Below are 23,626 nucleotides of genomic sequence, written 5' to 3' on the forward strand. Positions count from 1 at the left end.
CCATTTGTACATAGTGACATGCAATTTCTATAGACCTATAAAAAAGGAAGGGATGATAGCAACTTTCCTAATGAAATGCTTCTTTCCTTTAAAAAAAGAAAGTTTTCCATGGGTTCTTTAAATAACAAGCATGTTTAGCACATTTAAGATTAATGCCAGCTTAAAATTCACCAGTATTCCTCAGGATAATTACAGACATACCCTCATAGCCAGATCAGCAAAATGACGTTGTGAGGAGCTGGCCATCACTTCAGTGGAATTTCAGAGATGCCAAATGTCTGGGCATCTGGCTGGTTATTTTGTCATTCCTCTGTGTCTAAATGTCCCTAAACTTGATAGAGTTAACACCAACATTTGATATAACAGTTTCTCAACAGTGGTGTATTTTAAAAGATGAAGGAAATTATAATTGCCCACTCAACATGGGGAACCATTATTTTACAAATATACTAATCATAAGAGTTCAAATAAATGTCAAACATGTAAAGAGCTTTCACTTCTTATACATGCAAATTATGGAAAAACGCTGGCTTAATGTAAGTTATAGCTTTAGAGTGGCTATAACTTTTTTCAATTTTTTCTATCACTCTGAGTTCAACTTGCTGGAAAAAAAAGAATTTCTTAACATTAGATGAAAATTACATGAAATTTGTATTTAGAAATATTCATCAAAATTGAGTAAGAACATAATCATAAGCAGTAAGAGGAGCTGTTATATTTTTAAATAGAACCTATTGATTGATTTTAGCAAAATTGGTCCCTTGAAAACAGTTCTGTCTTCATGTTTTAATAGGAAATACCTATAAAACTACATCAATCAGTATCAGGTATTGCTTCTCTCTAGACTTCATAGTATTGTCCACATAGCAGCATGAACATTGATACATTTTAGCTATCTAACTTTGTATCTGAAAAATGAGGCTTTACATCTTCAGGATAATGTCAGGGAACTTACTTTTTGCTTCGTGAACCTACTATTTTTTTATAATATAAATGCAATGCCTCTCTGCCATGATGATCTATACACTCAAACTGTGAGCCAAAATAAATTTCTCTTTCTTTAAGTTGCTTTTACCAAGGTTTTGTGTCTTGTAAGGCTTTTTGTTTGTTTGTCTTTGTTTTGTTTTGTTTTTTTCAGCAATGATCAAAGTAACTAATATAGTGTTCTTTTTTAAAAAAACAAAATAAAATAAAACACTATTCTTTCTTAAGTCCATTCTCCCTTGGGGAAACAGTCATTGTCCATTGCCATACCCCAAAATTCTTCTTGCACAACACAATGTTCAGACTAAGAACACCACTGTTATGATTCATCATTGCTTCTCACAATCAATTATTTTCTCATGTGTAATTTATAAAATATGTGTTAACATATCTGAATAAAAGTAACAATATGCTAATGACATTCATCATTTCAATAATCAGCTTTATACATTCAATAATTAAGAAACCCAGAACCAACATCAAAGCAGAGACAGTGAAGTCAGTATATTTATTCTTATAACTACAGATAAGTTAGTTATAAGAATAGTTGTAAGAATATATATAAATGCTATAACTATAGATAAGTTCTTACCCCTCATCAAAGAAGTTTCTTTTTTCAGCAGACAGAGGCTTATTACAGAGATCTACAACTGGTCAAAATGCAGAGAACAAGTGCGTATCTCCAAATGGACTTCTACAATACAACCCCTATACCTACCTACAGCTCACAGAATATTGTGGAAGAAGGGGCAGAAAGACTGTGAGAGCCTAAGGACTGGAAATAATTCTCTAAGATGCTATCTTCTGGATACGATAAGAATGTTCTACTCATAAACTCCCAAGAGTACAGTTGCCCTTTTAAAAGACTCCATAACCACTATTAAAATTAATCTTAATTATTTATTGCTATGCCCATAGATAAGTATATCTCTCAACCCTTATCATAAAACTTCCTTCTTGTAGTAGATGGCAGGTAAGACAGAGATCCACAACTGGCCAATATGCAAAGAATAGGAGATGGTGGAGTGTCTGGCCCTTAATGGAACATACCATCTCTCTCCTCCAGTTATCAAGTATCTTCAAGGAAGATCCTTCAAGGAAGGGATGTGGAAAGATTGTAAGACACAGAGGTTGTTGATGACTTTAAGGAAACAGTCTTTTTCTGGATAGGGCAGTTGCACAAATAAACTCACAGTGATTGTGACAGCATGCACAAGATCTATGTCTTGCAGGCCACAAGAATATATCATAGAGATTCAGCTGTGTATTAAAGCTATACCTTGACCAGCCAAGGGTCTTTCAAGAGGCAAGCCATTCATTATGAATATTTGGTGCTATCCAGCCTTTAATATTCTAACTGTCTTCTACTATGAAATTCTTGCGTGGCCAAATATTTTCAGACCTGCTGAACTTCTAGGTAACTTTCCTACTGGAGCCAGTAAGTGGATAAGGTCACATAGGCAAAAACAAGCTGGCAGGAGATGCATAGCTTTGTTTCTGGTGCAAATGAATCTCAGACTATCCCCCCTCCCCCTTTACCTGAGACCTAGCAGCTCTCCAGAGCAACTGACTGAGAACAAAAGAGGTTTTTACATATCAAGGTAAGAGGTAGAATAACATTCCTGAGGAGGCAGTGAACCACCTAGGGAAAGAAAGGGCAGGCATTTCCTGTAGAAACAGACAGAACAGCATGGGAGAGAGAGGGGGACAGAGGTTCCAAAGAGTAAGCAGATCTCAGGTAGAGTTTTCTGAGTAGAGGGTAGTAGACATGGAGAATGAGGAAACAGAGGATGAAGATGAGGCTGGTAGCACAGGAGTTTAGTCATTAGCAGGACTATGAGCTAGAGAACTGGACAGAACAGTAGTTATGGACAGACAGTTATAGACAGTTATGTCTAGAGTTATTATTCCTGCACTGAATGCCTGATGGAGCTGTAGCTGTATTGATAGAATTTTGTCTTAGAAGAATAAAGTTAACAGACATAAGAGCATAGTGTATGTAGATTTTTTTCCCTCAGATATCCCACACCAGACATAGCTAAACCCCTGGACCCCTGGGTTCCCCATGTCTATGCAAGCCCAAACTAGATGAAATTCCAGCATGATGATATGCTGTAATCTGCATGTTTGTATGTTCACAAAATTCATATTAAAACCTAATCCTCAGTGTAATAGCACAGGAGGTGGGACCTTGGGAAACTGAAGAGGTCAATAAAGTAATTTCATGATGGGATTATTGTGCCTATAAAGGAGGACCTAGCAAGCTGCCTAGCCCCTTTCACACTGAGGAAGCCATAAGAAAGCATATATATATATATGAAAAGAAGGTACTTACCAAAATTCTGACACTACACAATCTACTGGTGCCTTATCTTGGACTTCCCAGCCTCCAAATTATAAGAAATAAATATGCTATTGATATACTGTAATCCTGCTTACAATATTTTTTACAGAAGCTGAAATGGATTGAAATAATATCTGATTGCTCTTTTCATAAAGACTGTGTAATAACAGTGGGAAAATGTCAGAGGAAGTAATAATGCTATGTTCAAATGTCCTTGTTATTGTAGGTAAGGGTATGATCAAGAAAACGCAGACATTTCTAATAAACTCATAATCTTTGTATGTCTATAGCCAGAAAAAAAATACCTCATATATGTCTTTTTAATTGTACATGTATATTGCTTCAGATTGGAGCAGTAGACATTACCCACATATATGGAACCTCATCCACTGGGCTAGATCCTCAGCCATAGCCTAGACTACAGCTTCAGGCTTGGCCTGAACATTGACGGCCTGGACACTGATTCGCTGAACTGAGGCTCAGTTATTATCCATGTCACGATTGCTGCTACTCTGGTGAAAACTTACTAACTGAGGATATTTCAGTGCACTTACATATTTATCTTCTATGTTTGTGAGCAAGTTACATATTCTGAGCCAATATATGTTCTATAGAATTACAAATATGCCCTCTTTATGAAATATTATTAAAAATGAAAGGAAGCCAGGCAGTGGTGGTGGTGGACACCTTTAATCCTAGCATTTGGGAAACAGAGACAGGTGGATCTCTGTGAGTTTGAGACCAGCCTTGTCTATGGAGTGAATTCCAGAATAGCCAAAGCTACTAAGAGAAACCTTGTCTCAAAAAAAAAAAAAAAGGAAAGAATGAATGAATGAATTAAGAAGAAAAGAAAAAATGAAAGGAAAATGTAAATGGTTAAAACATCTACACTATTATAATATACATTAAACTGGTAACTTACTGTGTGCTTTTTAAGTTCATTGAAAGTGAACTAGGCACAAGAAAGCCTTCCCTTATCTCATATTCCATCATGTCTATGTCAAATGTCCTCCAAAGTCTTAGGTCATGTTGCATCCTTGAGAAGAGCTAGAAGATAAACCATTGAAAACAGAAGTTACTATGGTTTATCCCATTGTATAAAAGTGTCCATGTAAGGCTTAAAACCCATCTGTAGAGGAAAAAGCTTTATTAGGAACTCTTGCCAACAATTTCAGCACAGCTTCTCCAGTTGATTTCTGCCAGATGTTTGTGAGCCCACAATTGGATGGTGTTTCTTGTGTTTGCTCTATCAAGGTACTCTAGTCAACTCTGATGAATTTTATATCTGATTTAATGATGTATTGTTATCTGTCTGCTTCTTCCTCCTATACTTACTATTTGTTCTTTCACTTTTGTTTGATACTATGGCAGGTTCCTGGCGTGTGCGTCTGACCTGCAGTGTGGCGGGAATAAGGAATCTACAAGCGGCACTTTAAAAAAAAAAAAAAGGTTTCTGGGCTATGCACTGCTTTGATAGAACTGCTTCTGATAGTTGATGGTACACATGGCTCCAGACCTAGAGATGGCGGTAAACTGTACCACCGCCACTTTGGGAAGCTGAGGTGGGCGGAGCCAACAGCCACAGAGGCATTTCAGTCTTACAAAGATGGATATTACACAGAGAATCTGGTTTGTGTTGTCTTTGGGATTTTAACTACAGAAAAAGATTTGATCGTAAAAGCTGTTGAGTTAAACAAATATGTAAATTTTAAAGACACCTTGACTTCAAAATTTGGATATAAGGATATGTTGCTTTGAAAAAGAGTCTCTGCTTTTGTTTCCACAGAAAGCCTGAGGCTGTGGATTTGTTCCAGATTAAGATACATCAGGTTTGATCAGCCAAGACCACCTGAAAGGTCTCTGATGACACAATGGCCCAGATGATCCAACACCCAGAATGGTTTCAAGGCAACTGGCTCACAGGTTTTACCCTCACGGACTACTCCATAATCCTAAAATTTTCTTTGTGTCCCCATAAGATACAGCGCCCCCCCTCCAGCAGGAAGTAGTAAGAAAAACTACGCCCAATTTCCCAAAATTATCAAGCTGGCTTTGGAGATGGAATTGGCTCACTCCTTCTATTAAAAAAAAAAAAAAAAAAAAAAAAGGTTAAGAGATTCTTGTGTCCCAAATCAGAAGAACCCTTTGATGTGGGACAGAGAAAAAACAATATTTTTATTTAAATCAGGTTGATTATAAATGTTATCTCTTTCTAAAGAAAAAAAAGGGGATATATATATATATATATATATATATATATATATATATTTCTACTCTCATTTGAGGTATTATGTTTATGCAACTCATTTAGATTGTAATGGATAATTAAGAAATACAGATCAATTACTCTTCTATGATAGTCAAACTTATAGTCATGTTGTTTTCTAGATATACATAGATATATTTCAAATAGACAGGTAATCTTTAAACACTTCAAAGGTCTACAGAATATGGCATTTAAAATATTTTTAAAATTTAGACTTTCTGGACAGTGAGACATGTCTGCTCCTGGCAGCACCAATTTACTTCAGAGAGGAGGATGGGCATTGAAGACACTTCATATGGAGTTTATCTTCACCTTGGCAAAAATAGCCATTTGGACAAAAAACTGTTCTTGCCTGGACTGCTTGATCAACTGGACATGCAGGACCCATAGAAAGATGACCACTGAACTTTGCTTGACAAAATGGTCCTTCAGGTTCCTGCTTTGCAGAGGAAACTGCCAGATATTCTACAGGACATTGAAAGAAGTGACCAAGAGACTCTAGCCCTGTGGGCTGAAGACAAATGCCCCAACTTTACAAAGGAACATTAGGTGACTATCTAAGCTGCCAGCTGTCTCTGTCTACCCTACAAGACTCCTAAAAGTTGCTTGCATCCTTCTCCCAGTTCTCGGGTAATATTATATCCTTCTGAGGTCTTTGATGTGGTTGAAGACTAGATAGTTATAATTTTCTCAGTTATGATAAAAGGTAAGTTAGATATAAAACCTTAGACTCACAAGTATAAGATAGATAGGATATCTTCTTTAATATTGTAACGGTAATTCTTGCTTGATAATTGTTTTGTTATCTAAACTTTTACTATAAAAAAGCTAAAACCTTGCTTTTTGAAAAAAAGAAAAGGGGAAGTGCTGTGGGATGTTCTGTATGTCAAATGTGTTGCTCTGATTGGTTAAAATAAATAAAGTGCTGATTGGCCAGTAGGCAGGCAGGAAGGATAGGGTAGGCAGGACAAGGAGGAGGAAAATTCTGGGAAGTGAAGGCGGAGAGAGACACGGCCAGCCGCTGCTGTGACAAGGGATAAGGTACTGGTAAGCCACAAGCTATGTGACAAAGTATAGATTGATAGGAATGGGCTAAATATAAGAGTAAGAGCTAGACAATGGTAGGCCTGAGCTAATGGCCAAGCAGTTTAAATAATATAAATGTCTGTATGATTGTTTTACAAGTGGGTTGTTGGACTAACAGGGCTTGGTGGCACCTGGAGAAAAGCTCTCCAACTACAACTTGGGGAAAATATAGAATAATAAGGACATGCTAAAAATAAAAATCTAAAAGAAATAAGTGAATTTCTGAATGCATACAAGGAATCAAAGGGGTATTATGATAACAGAGATGTGGACAGGAAAAGTTAGGCTGGTGAGGGTTCTCATGGCAATGAAGACAGTTGGAAATCATCTGTATAATATTCTGGCAAAGAATTTTGTTGAATTCTGTCCATATCTTGAGGGTCTGTGGAAGGGTTGCCTTAAATGTGATGGACTAAGTTATCTCTAGAAGAAAACTCAAACCATCTCAGCACTTGTGACACTGAAGCTGACACTTTTAGCCAGATTTATAGGATAATCAGAAGCAATGAGGAACAGAGCAGATCTCAGTGCAGTTTTATGAGAAAAGGGACACATTTAAAAGAGTTTTCTTTCTAACACCAAAGAAAATTAAGACAAATGTTTTCCACCTGTACACTAAGAAGGAAGCCCTGAGTGTATTTCAGGAATCAGCAAGACCTCTTGCTGGAAAGACTTAGAAAGACAGAAATTCAAAAGTGTTTAGGAGACTTTCCAAGGTGGAACTTTTTGGTAAGAGAATCAAGGGTTCCCTACATGCCCACAGTTCTGGACACTTGTGTCCAGGCAGTAGAAACCATTGTAACTGTTGTTGAAGAAAACCCATGTCCAGCTCATATGGCATCAAACCTTGGTGATGTCATCTATATGACACATTTTTCAGGGATATAGAATGCAAGAGTCATGGTCATAGTTTCTGCTGATACTTCAAAGGACAGCCTGAGGTCAGGCAGTGTGTGGACTTCCTCACAGGGTGAATTATGGACCTGTAAGAATGAAATATAACTTATAACAGAGACCCCAGCAAATTAGAGGAGCCAGGAAGGTTGAACAACTGTGAAAGCAAGCTAAAGGGGAAAGTAAAGTTGTACTGAGCATGGTTCTGTGGAGTGCAACAATCACAGCCACCTGAGCAGGGTCACACCACTCTTGGGAGCCCAAATGGAGTCTGGGGATTTAATGTTTGGCTTTCTGGGTTTGGTTCTTGTTTGGATCTTGTTTCATTTTGCTCCTTATTCCTCCCTTTTGGTAGTGGTTGATTACTCTGCGCCTTTTATAACATTGTGCATTGGGAGGGCATGGCTTCTTTTTCACTTTTATATGGGCTAACAGCTGAGTTATCTTCAATCTTGAAGGAGAATGTGAATTTTTACTCTTGAACAAGGCTACAACTTCTGAGACATAAGAGGTTAAATAGATTTTTCATTTGTGAGATGGTTGTGAAACTTTGGGAACCATGGCTGCACATGATTTGCTATAATTTGATCTTAAGCATTCCATAAAGGCCCTGTGTTGCAGGATAAGTACCTGGCTTGGCACTATTAGGAGGTGGTGGGTTTTTTTTTGAAAGATAAAACTTAGTGGGAGGTCTTGGGTCATTAAGAATTGTGTCCTTGAGAGGAATTGCGGACATTTACTCTCTCTGCTCTGCTTCTTATCCCTGAGATGAGTAATTTTGTCCATCACATGCTTCTTTTTAGTGTTCCTACCATGATGTGTTCTTACTAACTATCCAAAAGCAATGGCTTGAACTCTAAAACTTTCTCTTTATAAGTTTTTTATCTCCATTATTTGTTTAGCATGCTAGGAAAACCAAACACAGCAAAGGAGATGAGCACTGTGAAAGGTAAAAAACAGAGTGCAAGAGAGCCCCCACCTGGCCTGCAGAGGTCAGTGAGAGATCAGTGACAAGGTGAGACTAGGCTATATCAGTCAATAAAAGCAAGGAGTGGAAAGAAAGGAAAATGTAAAAATAAATAAATCTTAAAGATTAAAGTAAATACAATTCTAAAATGCACATAGCACAGCACATACATACAGGCAAAATACTAATGTACATAAAAATTAAATAAAAAATACTTAAAAAGAAAATGCACTAGACAGGAGACCATGAATTTCTAAACTCTCAGATTGGCTGGAGTACAGGGCAAAGCTTATTGTTAGTGTGAAGAACCTCTTTTCTGTCCTTAGCACAGGTGTCTTCACTTCAGCAATAGGAGAGGCAGCTCCCATAGTAAAAGCAAAGCTCATACTCTCCAGTCTGAGTATTGTTAATGTTTCACATTCCTCTCTGTTGTCTCCGAAGTGTACTGTTTTTAAACTTGGATAGGGGTTGGTAATGGTTTCTTCCTGAGCTGCTTAAGACTTTGAGGTGGGGGGAGGGGTCCTAACAAAATTCATTTTATTCATATTGAATTTAATCCTACCTGTGGAGGAAGAACAGCCCCAGATCTCTCTGCTTAAAAGACCAAGAACAGGCTTGACTCTTCTAAAATTTATCCTCTTCACTTCCACTCAGGCCCAAATCCAGGACCCAGTAGAGAGACAGTCTCCCAGAAAACGGCAGCTACACCTGATATTCCTCTTAATAAGAGTGGATAAGAAACATGGGCAGCATGTATGAGGTTGCTACTATATATTGATCTGTTAGAGTAATTAATTATCAAAAAAACAAACCTTCAGGATTTGATATATGGCACTTTTCATTCTCTATGTTACACTGTATCATTGTATGTGTTATTTTTAATCAGGATATTTTACCTTCTGCAGAATTTATATGAAATGTAAAGAGTTTGGTGTTGCTTCTGAGCACATAAAATGTCATTTAGCTCAGATATTCCTATAGACCAGTTTGACTGTTCAAATTCTCTTTTATGCCACAGATAGTTTTTTTTTATGTTGAAGATTAATATGCACATACAAAGTTATTTCCACTGTTGCCATAGAAAGATAGGAGGTTGAAACTTCCAAAGGGCAAAACACTAAGGTATTTTGAGACATTATTCCTATAGTTTGAGAACCACTGGTTTAAAGGAAGCTAATATTCATCTAAAATTAAATATGCACTTTTCACAGACCAGGCAAAATCCTTTTTAAAATGGTGAAGTTTAATTTACATTGTTTATCATTTTAGAAAATAATTTTTCTGTCTCTTAAAATGGACATGAAAAGGCAGATTATATACAACTTTTACCTCTGTGTTGTTTTTTTTTCTATCATATAATATAATTTTCTTCAGAAGCAAATTCACTTAAATTTAGCAAAATAAATAATCATCCCAATAAACCTATGAGTTAGTTAGATTTTCTGTCAGCTTAACACAAGTTAGAGTTATCTAGAAAAAAAAAAAACTCAGTTGAGAAAATGCCTTATCATGTTGCCTGTAGGTAAGTCTATATGGTATTTTCTTGATTCATGATTAATATGGAAGGGCTCAGTCCACTGGGGTCAGGTGGTCATGAGTTTTGTATGAAAGCAGGCTGTGTGGAACATTCCTTTACACTGTGTGAATATATGTTGCTATGATTGGTTAAATTAAGCAGCCGACTGGTCAATAGCTGAACAGGATAACATTAGGCAGAAGAAGCACACTAAGAAAGCTAGGGAAGAGGAAGGACAGAGTCAGGAGTCATGCGCAGAAGCAGAGAGAAGCAAGATGGAAAAGGTACCAAGCCTTAAGGCAAATCATAGATATAAATATGGGTTAACTGAAAACATGAGAGTTAGTAACAAGCCTGAGCTATTGGCTGAACATTTGCAATTAATATTCAGTCTCTGTGTCAGTTATTTGGGAAATGGTGGGCGGGAAAGAAACTTCCACCTACAAGGCTGAGCAAGCCATAGGGAGCAAGACAGTGAGCAGTATTCCTCCATGGCCTCTGCTATATTTCCTGCCTCCTGATTCTTGCCATGAGTTCCTGCCTTGGTTTCCCTCAATTGACTGCTAATAGGCATATATACAAGTCAAATAAACCCTTTCCCCCCAGTTGCTTTTGGTTATAGTCTTTATTACAGCAATAGCAAAGTAAACGAAGACAACCTAGAATATAGTTTCTTGCTAGTTTTCTCTTTTTAGCTTATGAAATCCTTGACAGTAGACAGTTGCTCATTTAGTAAAAAAGGAAATTATTTGAATTTAATAACTATCCCCCCAATAGATGTTAAGCTCATTGTAATTACTTCAGGTGAATTACCTCCAGCTTTTTTCAGAAAGTTGTTTGTTGTTGTTGTTGTAGTTTTGAAACATTACAGAATTATATAGTTTAGATTAGGGACAATGTCCAACTACTAAGGCTCGCTTCATGTAAAAAGAATTGGAGTGACCAAGTAATATTCCACTCTACCTTCAAAGTCCTTGTGTACTTGCATGTATGGTCCTATGATCAGGCTTGGCTACTAATGAACTTAAAACATACAGAATTCTGGTAAGTGGAGAACTCCACAGAATTCATCCTAGAACTATTGTATGAAAGTGGAGCAAACAATAACAATGAATAATACATTCTTTGAAGTAAGTATTTAAAGTCTGGAAATGTCTATATTGTATGAAATGAGGTGTATTTGGAGTCATTTTAGCATAGAGTTTTGCAAGATTGAACAAACACATGACGTATCTGATCTTTGATTGTCATATTTCTTGTCCAGGAGCCAACCAAACGTATTTTCTCTATTGTTTATGCATTTAACTATTTATGTTGTGCTCTGAGTTAAGCACAATACAGTTGGGTAACAGAAAGAAATCCCATAAGGAACCCATTTGTCTCACTGAAAACCAAAAGAAAGAAAGAAAGAAAGAAAGAAAGAAAGAAAGAAAGAAAGAAAGAAAGGAAGGAAGGAAGGAAGGAAGAAAGAAAGAAAGAAAGAAAGACAAAAGGGTAATATTCACCACTAGCAAGCCTTGTTGTGCTGATAGAATTTGAAGGGGTGGATTCCATTCCATTGTTGTCTTGTTTTGTTTTATCTTTAAAATGGAAGCTTTTGATTCTGTGAAACAGTTTTAAACGGGTCTGTGTAAGTTTAAAATAGTATAGGATTAAGCAAGATATCATCACAATAACCCAGAAGCTTTGTAAGTCCCACTGCACTGTGATTAGTGGTGCATAGATGTGCAGATACCAGAGTACTGGGTGGATGCTGACCTGCTGAGAAGGGAAGCTATTGGGCAGTTGGAGTCCCTCTTACCAGAGGAACTTCTTGTCCCTTTATACGTGGATAGAGAAAGGAAAGGAGAAGTACACCATCTTATCTGCTCAAGATCTGTTTCCCATGAAATTTTACTTTGTCTTGCATAAATTTCAGTAGGAACCTATGCACTTCCACTGTATTGCATACATCAAATTAAATAAACTTAAAAAAAAAAAAAAAACTAAAACTAAAAGAAACCCAATTTGGAAAATCAAACTGTTTGCTTTTAAAGATAGACACACCACCCAAGGGGCCACATTTTAGGTTCTCCCGTAGCTACTCATCCCACTCTATCAGGTGCTTAATCTTCTAGAGCAACAGGTCCAGTGGGGGGAAGGAGAAGGTGGTGGAGAGAGGAGACGGAATTAGAGTTCCAGGATCCATGTAGAGCAGGGGCTTGGCACACAGTGATCCCCTCCTCACCCCTGGCCAATGCAGGTGAGCACTTGCAAGGCACTGCATCTTCGCAACAGCCTGAGCAGCTGCAGGTTAAAGATCAAGGCTTTTAATGCTTGCATTCTCTCTTTCTGATGTTGTACTAAGAACACCTTTCCCGATGTGATCGCTGACTTGGAGGATGTCCAGCTCCTGCCCAGAAAGCACCAATGAAATGGGAAACTGTGCAGTTGGTAATACTTATCACAAGAAAGAAAAAAAAAAATAAGCAAGTAAATTGCTGTGCCCTTGTAAATGTGCCTGGCTAGATTCAAAAGATCAAACTTTCTTAAGGATGCAGCTTGAGCGGCAAGAGCCCGTGGTCCAGCACTGACCCTTCTCCAAGGACCTTCACAGGTTGCTTGGGTCCCTCCAAGTGCAAAGCGCTCCCACCGTCTTCTTCAGACCCTGAAACCTGCCTGTGTCAGGCAGATCCCTACTCGGGAAAAGTCCAGACTCAATGTCAATGTCGAGGCAATCAAGCCTCTGCTTTTAAATAGCCCAAGATCTACATTTAGACAAAAACAGATCCCAGTTCCCGGTAAAGGCATTTCTGCTCATCCTGTCACTTGTGACAGGAACGGAGGGAAACAGACTGCGGGAGAGGGAGACAGGAGAAGCAGAGGAAGGACAGGAGAGGGGGAGACCAGACGCGGGTGGAGACGTGAGGGAGGGGCGGAGACTGAAGACTGGGCCCGGAGGGGACGGGGGAGGGGATGAGAGAGCAAGAGGCGGAGGGGCCTGACGAATATCCGCGCCCCGGAGCAGCGCTCGGTGATTCTAATTAAAGCGGCGCTCGGAACCCGGGGGACCCGCCTGACGTCGGCGGCCGCGGGGATAAGAAGCGCCCGAGGACAGCGGGACGCGGAGCAGCAGGGTCGGCGCTGTCCCTGTAGGAGCTGTGCGTCCTGTGTCCCTGCGCTGGACAAGTGAAGCTGGAGCTCCCGAAGTAGTGTCGGAACTGTGAGACCGAGGAGCGCGGCAGGCGCGGAACCTACCGTGTGGGCTCAGGTGCCCGAGGGCAACGCGGGATCCACGGCGTGGGAGCAGGTGCCTGAGGGCAGTGCGGTACCCACAGCTGGCAGGTGCCCTTGCCTCTCAAGTCCAGGGTGGCCCAACTGCTTCGCAGCTCCGGACCTAAGGCGGGGCTGCACCTGTGGCCTCCTATTTCTGAGAAGTGTCCAAGACCCCGCGCGCGGTTCCCGCGGTGAAAGAAAGTTGTGCGGCGCGGTCTCCGCGCGGACTCCGCGTGCGGGAAACTTGGACTCCGGCTGGTGGGGCGGCGGGTCCCAAGACCCGCGACGCAGGCCACCGGGGCCATGCGCGTGTCAGGGCGCCCGCTGCTCCTTATGCTGCTGCTGCTCAGCATGGTGGGGGACCGGGGACGCGCGCAGCCCCTGGGGCCTGCAGACCGGCAGACCTTGCTGAGGTTGCTAGTTGAGCTGGTTCAGGAGCTGAAGAAATTCCACACTGGAGACAACAAGAGGCTGCAGCTCCTTGGCGAGTCCGACTTTGCCTTGGGCCGCAGAGAGGCCACGGATTATGGGGCAGACCCAGAGGAGCAGAGAGTGGGTGAGTGTTCCTCAGTGTAGACGTGAAGGACTTAGAGTGGGTAAGAGCTCAGCAGTGTAGACCATAATATGAAATAGAGTAAGGGAGGGTTCTGGCAGCATAGATTTGAAAGGCAGGAAGTAAGTAGTGAGTGTTTTGGCAGTGTGGACATATGAGGATAGAATGTGGAAGACAGAGCCCTAGCAGTGTGAGTCTGAGCAACAGAGTGGGTGAGTGCCCAGCAGCTTAGACCACAAGGTACAGAAAATTAATGAGATTGAGCTGTAGCAGTATGGACCAGTACGATGCAGAGTGCATGAGGATCCAAGCAGTGTACAGACAGTGAGCCTCTTAGCAGTGTAGACCTGAGGGGCAGAGAGTGGGTGACTGCTGATTGTCTGACAGTTCCAATCTACTTGGTAGAGAGTGAATGATTGTCCAACAATGAGGACCACGAGGACTGGAGTGGGTGAGGTCCTGGCGATGTAGATCTGATAGAGAGTGAGTGAAAGTCGTGGCAATATGACCTGAGAAACCAAGGATGCCTGAGTGTCCATCAGCGTAGACCTGAAGGAAAAGGAATGAGTGAGGCAGTGTGGCTCTAGCCACAGTGTACTGAGGAGCAAAAAGCGGGTTTTGGCAGAGTGGATGAAAGGGCTACCTTCCATATCTGAAAGACACATTATATTAGTATTTTCTTAAATAGATTTTTTTAGAAATATACTTTTAAAGACGAATCAATTTTTAAAATTTTTTTGTTTTTGTTTTTTATTGTTTCTCAAGAAAAAGAAACTGGCAGAAACAGGAGACTTCGTGTGAGCCTCTAAAATAACAATCCCAATCCACTGCTAAGATATGCTGGTGCCCAGTTCAGGACACTCTGCTCTTTACAGGGGAGGGTTGCCAGCCTACCATTTCCAGCAGAGGAAGAAATGGCCAGAGCTTCGCTAGTGGAGCCCTTCCCAGAGTGGCTCATGGGAATTTCTCAGGGAAGCATGCAAGCTTTTAATGCTTTCGTGACACAATTAGGTCAAATATGATAGGGTCACTTTTGTGTAAACTGACTCAAGTAAGGAGTACATGAAGAAAGGCCTTAGGGAGTAGTCTCCACCTCCCTCATGGAAGACTCTATGTCAGTATCTCTCATTGGCTATTAGGAAAGAGGAGAATAATATTTCCAGTAAGAATAAAATGTGACATTACACAATCACAGAAAAGTTACTGGCCTCATGTGGGTCAGAGACTTAGAAAATGATTACAGAAACTGAAAATAAAGCAAAAACAATATCCAAACTCAGGGAGAAAAAACAAACATGAAGCTATCACTGGGGACCAGGTGCCAACAAAAACCATGATTATGAGTTGGTGTGTAAAAACCTTTCCTTAGGGACCCTACTTTGCCTTATAAACCAAGGTGATGTACATTCCCATCTGTTCATACCAGCCTCACTATCAGAGAATTGTAAAGAAATTTGATCTTTAAAATGACCTACAAAAGTATAGTGTTCAATACATCTTTTTGTTTTGTTTTGAAGGTTCAGGTTTATTTCTAGAATTTTTAAATGCTGTGGAATTTGATTTCAAAGTTCTTTAAATTAAAGTGGATACAAGTGATTCATCCCTTGGAACCTATCCAAAATCACTTTTTTTCAATCCTGTAACTTTATGGCCTGTGACTCTTACCATATCCAGAGAGAATAGACTGATAATATTGGAGCTTTATGAGTAGTTAATGCTGTTTGAGAAAAATCATGTTCTGATCTAAGTGTCCGCATTGTATTACATGCAAATACCAAGTGTTCTCCTATTTTATCCAGTGCATTGTAGTATGGATAATGCAAGTCTCAAAAATTTCCTCCACATTCACTTAAGATCACACTTAATAGGTGCTTTGTTCAAGTAATACGATTTCTCACCCCTCATAGAGATTGTTCCTCGAGATCTAAGGATGAAGGACAAGTTTCTGAAACATCTCACAGGTGTGTGTTACCTTCACTCCTCCGCCCTCCCTGCTCCTTTTTGCCCTGAGTCTTTGTGACTTTCTTCCTCTGTGTTCCAGGTCCTCTTTATTTCAGTCCGAAGTGCAGCAAGCACTTTCACAGACTTTACCACAACACGCGAGACTGCACCATCCCTGCATGTAAGTGAGCACCCAATAGGCAAATGGCGCTCCACTCTTCCTTCTTAGTGCAGGAGGACTGCTTTTTGATAGGTCCCTACCTGTCTGGATTGGGGCAGGGTGCCTAGACATTGGAGCAGATGGCTTAAACTCTGCAACAACCACTGGAAAGTATTTACCTCATGGTAACCCATCTTGAAATGGCCTGAACCCTTCCTTTCATTCACATTCTCATTTGGTTTATGAATTCTGGCACCAAGTCCACATTCTAGGCTATTGGACATCACACAGGTTAGGCGTGAGATGCTCTGGGGTCTGCTGGTGATCAAAGTGTTGGGGTATAAACAGTCTAGTTGGCCTGAAATTTTCCCATCAAACTTTTGTTTTACCATCTCCATTGCTCTGACAAGTGCTATTTTCTTTCCATTAGTAATAAAAACTCTCATCACCTAATAATTTTATTTGCTATTCCAAATGCTGCTCTTCTGGTTGTTCTTCAGCTCAGAGACACACAGGGCTTACACATTGGCCCATTTCTCACATATCTTTCCTTTAAATTCTTTTCATTTTCAACACCCTTCATCTACTTATCTACTGAAGTATATTTCACTCCCCCCAAATGACCCCTTGTACTCTTCATAAAACCATTTTTAAAAAATGAGATGATGACTTTCACAGGAGAAAAGTCATGCAGACTCACCAGGATCTGGCTGGCTGCTTTGAGAGATGATAAAGAGGCAGCCCAGTCAGCAGACCGAAGTAGCTTTTCCTGCTTGACACAGATATACTGGTTACGTGGAGTAGGAGTTTTTTCTGTTTAGGCAGCATAGCTTCTCTGAATATTGATGCCTGTCATTTACAGACTGTTTCTGTATGATGGACACTGCTAGGAGCATGACATCACATCTGTGGGTCTTGGCCCAGCTTTCTCACTAGCATGTGTCAGGTCTAAAGCCCAGGGTAAGCAAACATACTTCCTGTATAGTTTGATTTTTCGTTTGAACTTGCCATGTGAACCTCTTGTATCATTATTTCCCCTACTTTCTTGTGCAATGAAATATCTTCTGTTTGAGAATTACTAACTTGTTTCTTGGGGCCACAGAACCTTTTTATTGTTTAATTGAACATCTATTTTATAATAAACATCTCATACAATACAATAATATGATTCTATATTCTAAATTTGAACATGACCTTATAGCATTAAAACCCATTCCTTTAGAGATTAAGAGACAAAATTTGAATTGCTTGTCATAGAAAAATCAAAACACCAGGCTCAAGGCTCATGCTGCACTCTACAAAGTCTCTTCAAGCTTCTCCCAAGGTGTCTTGCTATTCTCCACATTGTTGCATCCTTTGGTAATATATAAAGGCTCCTGGTCACAGCTTCAACTGAGTCCCAAGTGGTAGAAGGTTAACACATTTGTGCATTGGGACAATTAGCCATTTCCATCTCTTTTTTTTTTTTTTCTTCATTAAAACAGAATGATAGCCCTTCTGCAATGTTTTAGGATGTTCAGAAATTCACTGAAATCCTGGGGTGCTAGAACTGATATGGACCATAGAGTCCAGCCTTACTAGATAGCCAAAAGTGCTTGGTGGAATGAAGAACCAAATCTCTTATTCCTGACAAACAGAATCTGTCCTACTCTACATGCACATCACTGGTTGAGGAGCATTGTTTGAGACTTGGACTGAGTGAGATAGGAACACCTAGAATCTCTAGGCAGATTACAAATGGAAGTATGTACAGTTTGTTAATTAGATGTTAATTAGTCTACTCCACCTTGGTATAGAATCTATTCGGGAAAACTACATTTCGAAAATTGTGGAAGAAGAGCAAAAAATAAAACAAATCTAGGTGACCAATTGTAAGTAGGTTAGGCTCTCTTTCCTCTTTGAACCAAAGGGATATATGTCATAAACATTTAGAAGCTAACTTTTTGGGAGTGTGTAAATATTTATCATTGTCACTCATGCAGATTCTCCATTGAGAATGAATGCTTCCCTTTTTTGATGATTTTTGTTACTCCTGAGAAATACACTTTAGTAAATCATAAATTACTGAAGCTTTTCACAGAATTTTGTCTGGGGAAATTCTCCTATAGCTGTGGTAACCTTCCTATACACTTTTTGATGAAGCAGAAGAATGAAGTATGGAATCTAGGAAGCAGCAGTGAACTTCAGGCTGAACTAAAAAACTATCAATTTTTTTTCCAGTCTATACTTGAAAATTTGCTTTTAAACTTTTATCTTCCTCTTCTTCTTCATTGTTGATAATTGAGTCTAAAGCCTTCCACAAGCACTTTATCACTGAGATAGACCCACCCCTATCTCTCATTTTTACTTTTGGGGACATATTCTTGTTAAGTTGCTCAAGGTGGCCTCACATTCATTCTGTAGCCCAGACCAGCACTGAACTTCTTACCCCCTTGCCTCTGTTTCTCGCATAGCCTCCCAACTGGGTCCAGTCTGCCCCGATCCTTTTGGCCCTCTTTCTTTCTGACAACATTTGTAAAAGTCTATAAGGCTCATCTCAGGTGGGGACTTAATCTGCACGTAATCTGAAGGAGAGTTAACAAAGGCATGTTAGGAGCCTAACTCACTAGAAGCAACACTCGTGGGATTTCTGTGGACCTGGCAGCCACACTTCAGAGGATGCTGTGTCTGTCCCCTCTGTAGTCCTTATCTGATTTCCACTTGTAATGCCAATTTCCCCTGAAGTAAGTAAGCAATATACAGTTCATAATTTCAGATAACAGATTATATTGTTTCTAAGGAAGTCAGAACATTAAAAATAAATGGTGGTTATAACTCTTTATATACTTGCAAAAAAAAAATCAGCCTATGTTTAATTTTAATGTTGTGCAGGCAACTGACAAGGGTCCATGGTTTGTTTCCACTGCAGACTATAAAAGATGTGCCAGGCTACTTACTCGGCTGGCTGTCAGTCCCATGTGCATGGAGAGATAAGGTAAGCTCTCAAACAATTGTGGTGGACACACAGCAAGTAGGTCATTAAAAAAACAAACGAGCAAACAACAAGAGCAACCACTGGGCATTTAGACTCATGCATTCTTTCACTACAGTAGCCTTTCTCAACCAACTTATCTCAAAAGTCATGAGTAGAAGGCTCCCCCTGCTGGCTATCTACAGTGGACATTGTTATTAGAACTTCATATGACACATAGCTGATTTCAGCACAGACAGTTTAGTTTACATCAGGGCACATGTTTCAACCCATTGCTGTTGGCTTCAAGGCTGAACTAATTCACTGACATTTATGAATACAGAGATCCTTCAAAATTTATTTAATAAACAACATAGAGAATGTGGCAGGCTAGAACTGTGGTTCCCTGCTGCCCAGCATTGCACTGCATATCAACCCATAAAAACACCAAATTTAAAAACTGAAGCACGTGGGTCAGGATATAGCTCAGAAGGTAAGAACATTTGTTATGTAAGCATGAGGCTCTGAGTTCCAAATCCCCATTAGCCATGTAAAATGCCAGACATGGCAACAGATTCCTGTAACCCCAGAGCTGCAGTGGCCAGACAAGAGGATCACTTTAGCACCAGTTTCAGTGAGAGTCCCTGTCTTGAAGGACCAAGATAGAGTGCTACAAAACAGGACACTCAACATCCTTCTCTGGCTTTTGTATGCATACATGGGCATGCACAGTTGCATACACATATGTATATAACACACACACACACACACACACACACACACACACACACACACACACAACCCTGAAGCATGATACTTGTCAAATGTGCATTCCTTTTGCACTTTGGTAAAGTAATACAGAATTTTAAGTTAGACTATACTAGTTGTTACTAAACACAGCCACACAAATTTGATGTATCTGGTAAAGGTTTGGAGTCTTATCATTATAGCAAAAAAACTAAGATAGCTAATGTAGCTAATAAATGTTTCTATGAGAGCTCACCCCTAATGCCTAGTGGAAGAAATGTAAATGCACTATCGGGTTGTAACTGTTCACTGGTGTTCTCTTGACACTCTCAACTACGCTGCTAACAATGTATGGGGAGTATGGCTTTACTTCCCAACACAGGTTCCACAGTGCTAAGTTGTTCAAGACCGATTGACAGGACTTTGGTTTAATCCGTTCTGTATTTCTATGTCTTAAGTGTGTCAGGTATTACTAGGTGGAGATTCACACCACAAATAAGACCTACTTCCTGAACACAAATGGCTGTTCCCAGAAAACATGCCTGCTCTCCAGAAAATACAAATCAAAAAATGTTGCATTTTTTTTAATAGCCGTTCTAGCTTGTCTCATAAAAATGGATGAGAGGAGCATTCTTTTATATACAGATATGCCTAGGACAACAGCAGCACTGTGCAGAGGTAAACCTTGGACCTAGCCGTGTCAGCAGGGCCAGTACACAACCTCCTCACAGCCTGGATTGCTAGCTATATCAGGACCAAAAGCCACTAAAAATCAGAGTCTCTCTACTAATGGTGAAGTGACGTAGCTGCACACGCATCCTGGCTTTCTGGAGGAGGCAGGTGTGTTTATGCTAGTCAGAGCTGAGAAGTACATGCCCTCATTTCCTGTCTTTCCAACATTTTAAATTTTTTTCAACCACTGCATTTATAGCTTATTGAAGTGTTCTCTCTTCACATATACATACACATATGCATACACACACGTGTAGTTGTGCTGGTAATGTGCTGGTAAAATAAAAATGTCACTTCTGGGTGTCTGTTGGGAAGTAGGGCGTGAATGTCCAGCCTAGCCACTAAGAACTTTCTTGTCGTTGGTACCACCTAGCCTTCTGAGGGCTGGCTGCTCTTGCCCAGGATTCAGTTTCCCAAAGAGCCACACTACCAGCAGCACACTGTATTCATGCACCAGCACTACTTGGCCGGTCTGCCAGGCATCAGCAGCACATCTGTGCTGGCCCTGATATAGTATATTACAGAAAACAGCAAGGAAAAGGCATGTTGAAGAGATATGGCATGAGGCAGCCACAGTAAGTCACAGTGGCCTCTGCTACATCGCCTGCATTATCCAGACAGGCTATCCCAACACAGTACAGGGGCACGAAGATCTGTGTTTTCAAACTTCTGCACCAAAGGTCACCTGCTTCAACAGTCACGTGTCCCACATGGAATAGATTCAATTTGGCCAAAATATGGGGGTGGGGGGGCATTTTAAAACACTGGTATCTCTGTTAACTATTAGTTTAGAACTTTTATTTATCTATCTATCTTTTAAAGATTAAACTTTGAAGTCAGAAGGTTAAAACTGACAGCAGTATAAACTTAGATAGTACAGAACTAATCTGTACTTTGCAGATTAGTTCAGGGTACTAGTCAGGGCCAGAACAAGCATCCCGTCTCACCACAATGGAGAAAACCCTGAGCATGTGTTCTGCTGGCTCACCGTAGCCACACCAGTCTTCTGCTTGGTTCTCATCTTCTCTTTTCTGGACAACTGGACTAGGTTCCTGTCCCAGCTCTTGCCCACAGCCGAAGGGTCAGGTTTTGCAAGTCCTAGGAGACAAATAATGAGCAAATTCATGGTTTCCTTGGGAAGCTCAGTAACCGTCCTCAGACCAGAGAAAGCGTATTATTGAGTCACACATACACCTTATCATTGAACCTACAGGTCAGTTAAATGAAAAGCCTGAGCTCTGGGATATTTTTTAAAGTGTAAACTTGAATACTAAGTATCCAAGCACCTGGTTTAACCTAAATATGGCCTAGCAACCTTGATGTTACCCTTCCTTTAAAACTAACAGGTAGACAGGTATTTTAACAAGTACTAGAAAGGGTTTTGATTAAATAGTAACTTTACTGTGGGAAGACAGTTTAAGGCAAGTTTGTGTCACTTTCCCTTAATTGACACAAACTGCAGCTCTATTGACTGAATACCCAAAGACCCCATCGTACATGAAGACCAAGAACTACAGTTAACTTTAGCAAGTATTTATTCACAGGTGTGCCTGCTGGCTTTTATCCCTTAGGCAGCAAGCACATGGTAACTAAAGAATTAAGTTGTTTCCCAGGTGGGAGTGGGGGAAAGACCTAGACTTTGAACATAAGATAGACACAAACTCCTTGTTTATAAATGTGTTGTTATATTGCTGAACTCACTGGTCCTCTAGAATTGGTAATAAAAAGTGAGTGGCAATATAAAATTAAATGTAATTGTTTTCAGCTGCAAAGGAGCAACACCAGGAACCTTGAAAAGTGCCTTGGAAACCAACAGAGAACAGAACCATCTTCATGCCCATTTCCTGTGGACAGAGATTTATTTTTGCATTCTTCCATAATCCCTTTGCATTTTCTATGTTGCTGACAGTTTACAAATATATTCAGCAAATCAGTGTTTCTGTCAGTGAGATTTGCCACTCTTAGATTATACGAACAGAGAACACTCCACATTTGATGTTTAATGCTATAAATTGAGGTATTTCCCTTTTAAGATTAGGTGGAACCACAAGGGGTATTTCTTTAAAAATATAGGCAGAACATTAAATTGTATTTTCATAGTATACAGTATGATTTGACATTTTGTATTACTTCTACAATTAAACTCCCAAAGTATAGTTTGGAACTGCATGAAAAATTTTAATGAAAACCAAAAAAACCTCACTTGTGTTGAAGACAGTGGCATATCAATCTGCAGGTATGTCCAGGCCAGTCCCATTTGTCCTCTGTAAAAGTACATTCCAGGTATTGTACAAAATGTAAATACTGTGAATAAGTACAAGGAAATAAATGAAGTGTTTGGTATAATGAACAGTTTTCAGTGACTCTTCTATACAATGTCATTGCTTAGTGTGTATGTGCGTGTGCGTGTATGCATATATGATATGCATATATATATGTATGTTAAATGACACAAATCCCTGATTACTTGGTGTCATTTAGTCATCAATACTCCAAATATGTTCATACTCACCATTTCCTACATGATTGTAAGAGAATGTCAAGCTAAGAACCCTATGAGCGATCCAAATTTTAATGGCTGTATTTTGAATAAATGTAACTAAAGTTAAAAAGGTAAATTTCTGTTCATGAGCTCTTATAAACACATGGTGCTGTTTGAGACAGCCATAGAACAAAGTTGCCACCAGAATACCACATTCCAAAGACCTGCATCTAAGATATATGTGTAAAAACTCAAGCAAACAACAGGATTTTAAAACGTGAAAGAGAAATTTGAGATCCTGAAGCAACTACTGAACTAGAATGGAGAGCTTTTGACTTATCTACTTCTTTATTGTAGTTTACTACTTGCCCTTTGCCTTCCTAGTTTTTAACTTTGTGAAAACTATGACCAAAACCCCAGGAGGGACAGAAAAAGTCAACTGGTGAAGTGTCTGTCTCTGTCAGGACATCATGGCCTTTCTGTGAGAAGAGGGTATTGGGATGGTTGCTTTCCTCCAGAGGGTCAGCTGTTTCATCTTCCTCCTTAGAGAGTGGGCTCTGGCCAAGCAGGTCAACTTCCCAGGTCTCTGTGCTTCCTTTCAAATATGGATGGATGCCTTTTCAAACTAGAAGTCCTCCAGGATTGGAGGTCACCAGCTGTGACCAGTTAAAGCTAAAATAGTTATCACCTACTCAGCTAGGAAGCCAGCGGGGAGCACCAGTTACATGAAGAAGGCTCAGAGAAGGGTA

General features: G+C 40.0%; 1 protein-coding gene across 1 annotated transcript; it reads left to right on the forward strand.

The window, feature by feature from the left end:
• Nucleotides 1–13,047: 13,047 nt before the first annotated feature.
• Nucleotides 13,048–22,742, forward strand: Alkal2 (ALK and LTK ligand 2). The gene is made up of 5 exons (XM_036170821.1): nucleotides 13,048–13,868; nucleotides 15,773–15,826; nucleotides 15,907–15,987; nucleotides 18,875–18,940; nucleotides 22,161–22,742. The coding sequence occupies exons 1-4, from the start codon at nucleotides 13,616–13,618 to the stop codon at nucleotides 18,937–18,939; spliced, it is 453 nt and encodes a 150-aa protein (XP_036026714.1). The 5' UTR covers nucleotides 13,048–13,615; the 3' UTR covers nucleotide 18,940; nucleotides 22,161–22,742.
• Nucleotides 22,743–23,626: the final 884 nt, after the last annotated feature.

The sequence above is a fragment of the Onychomys torridus genome, chromosome 21, assembly GCF_903995425.1.
Source record: "Onychomys torridus chromosome 21, mOncTor1.1, whole genome shotgun sequence".
Lineage (NCBI taxonomy): Eukaryota > Metazoa > Chordata > Mammalia > Rodentia > Cricetidae > Onychomys > Onychomys torridus.